The sequence below is a fragment of the Notothenia coriiceps genome, unplaced genomic scaffold (genome assembly GCF_000735185.1).
Source record: "Notothenia coriiceps isolate Sejong01 unplaced genomic scaffold, NC01 NC01_scaffold00033420, whole genome shotgun sequence".
NCBI lineage: Eukaryota > Metazoa > Chordata > Actinopteri > Perciformes > Nototheniidae > Notothenia > Notothenia coriiceps.
In genome coordinates this window covers 42956-48926 of record NW_011366121.1, presented here as the reverse complement: position 1 = coordinate 48926, position 5971 = coordinate 42956, and the positions used below count along the sequence as shown (strand labels likewise).

Below are 5971 nucleotides of genomic sequence, written 5' to 3'. Positions count from 1 at the left end.
CTCCCCCCTTGATAATTCTCGATCGTTATCTTATTATACATCCATGGTTGGCACGCTGGTAACTATTTTTTTTTAAAATGGCACTTCATATCAAAAAGGTTGCCGACCCCTGGTCTAAACTCTGACAAAGGAAACATAATGGTACAAGTTCAATGGATTTCAGACTAGCATAACTTCCCCCCAGACATTTAGTTCTTGTTCTAATAATTCGACAGAGGAAGATAGTGTAAAAAGATTTCCCTCTACGATTATCAGTTTCTAACTCGTACACCAGGACTATTCAGTTATAGAAGACCACGCTGTGCAGGGACAGCCATAGACCATTTTAAATTCACAGTTGTGTAAAATATGTAAAGTTTAACAGAACAAACGAGAAAGATCAAATGTAAGAAAGACAGACGACAGAAGTCTCCAACACCCCGGCGGTCCGAATCCCCCAGAAAGCCTTTCAGCTACAAATCACAGCCAACATTTGCAAACACTCTCCTCTCTTCTTCACAACAAATCTTCCAGAGCCAGACATCTTTAAAACAACAAAGACGATGTTTCCTCCGGTGTTTGGTGTGGCCTGGTTCTCTGCTTCAGTCCCAAACGGCTGCAGAGAGTCTGAAGGTCGTGCGGCTGATGGATGGTTCCTCGCTGAGCCTCAACAGCAGAGACTCATTCTCATGCAAATTGCCTCCACTTGGCCAGAGGTGCGTCCTTTAATAGTGTCGCTTAAGTATGCATACACGTGGCCTGCCCTTGAGGACCCTCGTAACACACAAACATTTGTCCAATGGAGCGATGTGATTGGATCAGGTCATATCTAATTATTTGACAGAGTAGGGTGTGTTGTTTTCTTTATAGCTGCTAAACACATGCACCGTGAAGAGAGCAATAGAACATCAGATCAGGACAATCCCGTTTGTAGACCTGGGGACACTCACAAGTGGAACAAGTACTCTGAGTAACAGAAGAAACACTTTGGTCCTTAAATACTCGATTGTAAGTAAAAGTCCTTCATTCAAATGTTACTTCAGTACATAGTTATTCCAGAGACATCTACTGAAAGGATCAAAAGTACTCTTCCTGCACTATGGATTCATTTCACAGAATTACCGTTGATTGTTTTAGTTGGTAACTCTATAGGTGGTTACTTTGAGTGTTAAATGAATGCAGTGGAGGTAAAAGAACAATATCTGTCTCCAAATGAAGCATCCAATGGACTCACTGCAGTACAGGGATGTGAACATAGTGCAATACTTTAGTAAATGTACTTTAGAGAAACAGGAGTCCTGACTCTGTGCATGAGCAACATTCAATACAACATGCCACCATGACCATCAAATGGTGATTTATACACTCATTAAACCACATTTCAGTTAAAGATAAAGATGTTTTCTCACATGTTAGCCACTAGACTACAGCTTGTGTAGGTCCATTTAGAGTTCATTACATCATCTGATACACAAAGAGCTGCCTTCTGTATTCAAAGGACATTGGAACAAAAGCTTGGTTTTAAACGGTTTTGGAAGAAAAAGCAAAGAGAGTTTGGTGGACAGGAAGTGGCGATACCAGCCACAGATCTACAAATGAAAGCTGTCCGTCAGAAGCTCTCCTACAGCCTTTCTAGAACATTGTTATTACCATTCTGCGTTCTGCGCCCTGCCCTGAGCGTCATGAGTCATTCTGTCCGCTGTGACTGGTCCTCTGATTCTGAGCACTGAGCAGTAATTGGCTGAGCAGACAGAGACTAATTACAGCCTCTCAATATTCTCCTCTGCTTCTATGTGATGCCTCCGTTCAACCTGCACAGCCAGCACTTTGCCACGCTGCCTACTGAATCACTTTTTAATATAACACAACTATCACAGTCAAAGAGCTTTTGGAATATTGTCTTATTGAACGTTACCAAACATCCATTCCCTAAAGGCAGATCAGGTCAAGCCAATACATGCTGTAATAATAAAGATATCCTTTCCTAAAGAACATCTCTGCAAGACAAGGGGAATCATTTCAAATGCAGAGTTGATATTGTACCTAATACGTTGTGCAAATGTCCTATCTAATATCTAATTAGGAATTTAAGAGAATAACCAAACGTACATTGTACCACCTGGGGCTTTTACAGCCAATGGGGCTTTTATCGAGTCCTGGGGCAGTTTAACAAGTCCTATGTTCCTAGCTTTAGTAGTTAATGGTGGGCGGTGGTGGCGAACTCCATAGGGACTTGGCTTGGCAACTGGAAGGTCACCAATTCATGTCCCGGTAAGACCAAGTGCTACCGAGGTGTCCCTGAGCAAGGCACCGCTCCCCACACTGCTCCTAACACTAGGATGGGTCAAATGCAGAGAAACCGTTTGGTTACATAGTACCTGTACTACGTAATGACAATACAAGTGCAAACAAAATAAAAACAATGGGCCCTGTTTTGCTTTAGTGGTTTTCCCTCTCCGGTAGGTTCTATAGGTTTTCAATGCATGTAAATGGTCTGCAAACGGCTAAAGGCACTAAATACAATAATAATCACAGATTGTTTTGCTGATTCATCATTATGCAGATAAATTCCTGCATAATGTATAATGACAATTAGAAACACAAATATTTGTACCATTTTCATGTTATCCGCGATTCAACAGGAAGTAGGAAATGATTGTCCCAAATTTCCTGGAAATCCATCAAATGTTTTTTTAATAAATGCCTTTTGAGGCTAAACAATGTAATCGTCAGGCAGGTGGTGCTATTGAAACTCTGGAGACGAGGAAGAATGAAAGAAAACGATGTCATGAAGTTCAATCTTACTGTATAGCTATTTGGAAAATGTATTTTGGAAACATCCAAACTGAAAAGCCATCTCTGGAGCCCCCACGCTAACATGGACCAGTCTTATGAGGGTGTTTGGACAATAAGGCACAGAATATCAAACGCCAAATGGTCAGTACTGGCTTTGAAACACCATGTCATTAAAAGAAGTTATACCTTCAAATTGGGAGGTATTCAGCACATAATCAGCCATCATAACACAGCTGAAATACACCACACAACATCCTGTTAATGGCTTTTATTCCACGCAGACCAAACCACAGTCCATTTCCTGCTTTCTGTTCCTCCCGGTCCATAACAGGCTGATGAATGGAGGCCTGCACACACTCTGACCTTGCTCAGGAGTCTCTGAGCCAGATGGTGAAGTCTCTGACGCCAAATGAGGAAACCTGTTCGCCCGGTGCCGCCTGACATTAATAACAAACTCCAGATCCAGCCGGGGAATCACGGCGGCACTGAGGCAGCTGCTGCCGGCCGAAACACTGCCGACACAACTGGGCTTCACCGGAGAGTCCTCTTCAGTAACAACACATTCCTCACATGCCTCATATCGTTTATTACAAATATACTCAGCTTTTTCTTACACTTCTCACTATGTTTTTACACAATAAAATAACATGTGCACCTGCAGCGTCACACCTTTTGCAGTGACGTTGTTTTTGGAAATTCAATATACGGAGATTTCTTCAATCTTTTTTTTATCAATCAACATCGAATCACACATGTTGTGTTCAATGACACAAAGAACGATAACTCTTTTACTCCAGAACATTTGCTACGCGGCTCTTTTCCACTCAGGATATAATAATCTCATTTCGGTAGCCAGTACTTCTGCTTCTGAAGGTATACACGCCCAACCTGCTTTTTTAGATGGATGGATCCAGAGAGCATCTAGTTTGAGAACAATTTGTCTGTTTCAGCAACAAAGAGCGTGAACGTTAGCCACACTGTGTTAACATCTAAGCGAAAGCTACCGAACGCAACTTTGGTAATGCTAATCATGTTCGTAAGGTTTGTAAGTATATCCTATTGGCAAAATAAGATATAAATACAGAAGAACAAGCCCTGTTAGGAGACAGGAAGTGTGTACAATGTGATACCATTGGTGCGGCTTGAATAGCATCTTTAGTAAAGAGTTAAATACTCACATGCCTCATATCTTTCTGATTGTTTACACTAAATGTTCTCTTTCTAGACACATCAGGAGAATATGACCTTCTGTCCAGGAAGTTATAATACGAGTCCACACACAACCAAAACATTAAATCAGTCAGACTTTCTGCAGCTCTTTCAATAAAGAACATTAGCTAACCTGCTCTTTTTCACTTAGTCTGGATAGCAACGAGTACTAAATATGGAGATCTTTATACATAATCTGCATTTTTCAGACAACAGTTTCCTGTTTCAGCAACAAACAGCGTGAACGTTAGCCACACTGTTTCAACGTCTAAGCTAACCTTACCGAACGCCCGAACGCAACTTTGGTGATACTAAACATGTCCGTCAGCTGTGTAAGTATGTCCTATTGGCAAAAGAAGATATCAATACAGAGCACGCCCTGTTAGCAGACAGGAAGGGTGTACAATGTGATACCATTGGTGCGGCTTGAATAGCAGCTTTTAGCTTTAGCCCCGAACACGTGCCACCAGGGAGGGTCACAAGCTGCACAGAGGAACACTCGATTTGAGGATAAGCATTGTTATAAACGGTGAAACTGCTCGTGTGTGCTCTCAGATATTATGACACATTACCGACAGCATCCTCTCCCAGTCTCTGTGGGATCTGCTGATCATCCTCGAGAGCCGATGATTAGATGATATCAGAGCAATGGGACACACGGGGAAGCCGTCCCCTGAGTGGAGCTGGGAAAGGATTCTGTTGTCTCGATAAGAGGAGACTCTTCAGGAGGAGGGGCTTCCTCTGAATCTGCTGACACGCTTTTTATTACTGAGGTCATTTGCAGATTCTCAAAACAACTGCTGCCATTAAATGCATGTTTGAGAAGTCGTTGATCCATTAAGGTATGATTACATGTTCATTAAAGGGTTAGGTCTAATTCAACACATATAGCATGAGGGGAGTTGTGCTGGCGAGGGCGTTTGCTAATGTAGGCGACATCTATTACATGTTACATGTTGACACAGTTTCCCTATGTGTTGGCAGAGGCACAACATGCTCCTATGAACCTGAACATGAGCAGAATGTGGACCCCTTTAAGGGTGCGTTCACACCTGCCTTGTATAGTCCGGTTGAATCGAACCCTGGTGCGTTTAGCCGCTTGGTGCGGTTCATTTGGGTCGGTGTGAACGCAGTCCGAGACCTCTGAAGTGAACTAAACAACCGGACTTTGGTCCGCCTAAAGACGTGGTCTCGGACCGCTTGCTAGTGAACTCTGGAGCGGTTCACCAGAACGCGGATATCTTAAAAATATTTAGCGAAAGACTCTTTCAAGACATCCGCGGTTGTTTAGTTAAAGAGTGGAGCAGAATGAAGTGTTGAACAGTGTCGTGTTAAGTAAACATTCTCCGTCAACTACATAAAAGTAAGAACACCTGTCGTCGGTGAAACGCCCCCTCCTTACTGCAGAACGTCTCTCATTGTATGTGTTATAATGTTTTTTAACGGACGTTGTCTGATTATATAATCATATGCGCGGGCCGCTAGTTTCTGTTGATCTCCAGATTAACAGCAGCATGAGTATAACCTGCCGAAAGTGCCGATGCTCCATGGCGGAGGCTCCGGTAGAAATTGCCGGGATTTGCGTTTTTACCCCCTTAATGTCTGACCAATGGTTGAACAGCATTTCCGAGCACATGACTTGTGTTTAAAGTTTATAGTCCGTTTGAGTTTTGCGTGTGAACGCAAACCGAGCCTTCTGCGCACCAGAAAACGGACTATTAGGTGTGAATGCACAACCCAGTCTCATGGCATTTCGTGTTCACCAACACGATTTTTAATCTATTGATTCGTGTTCACCAACACGATTTTCTCCTTTTTTTCGTGTTGCACAGCACGATTTTAAAAGCAATGTATTTCTACTGGTAATGTGTTTCATGACTTTTGTTGCCGTCTGTGAGGAAAATAAATGGGGCTCAGAGCCTCAGAATACTGAAATCTGTATTTTTAAATCTTTTTTTCCTTCTAATTTGTTATTCTTTTCAAAATA

The 5971-nt window shown here is 42.4% G+C and overlaps 1 protein-coding gene across 1 annotated transcript in view; it reads right to left on the bottom strand.

Annotated features, from left to right (window-relative positions):
• Nucleotides 1–448: 448 nt before the first annotated feature.
• Nucleotides 449–5971, bottom strand: part of LOC104961545 (thrombospondin type-1 domain-containing protein 7A-like) — a 17262-nt gene continuing 11739 nt past the window's right edge. Inside the window, exons 5-6 of the mRNA XM_010789853.1 lie at nt 3139–3321; nt 449–639 (exon numbers count right to left, since the gene is read on the bottom strand). Of these exons, the coding sequence (XP_010788155.1) occupies nt 449–639; nt 3139–3321 (374 nt within the window). The remainder of the gene's footprint in view (nt 640–3138; nt 3322–5971) is intronic.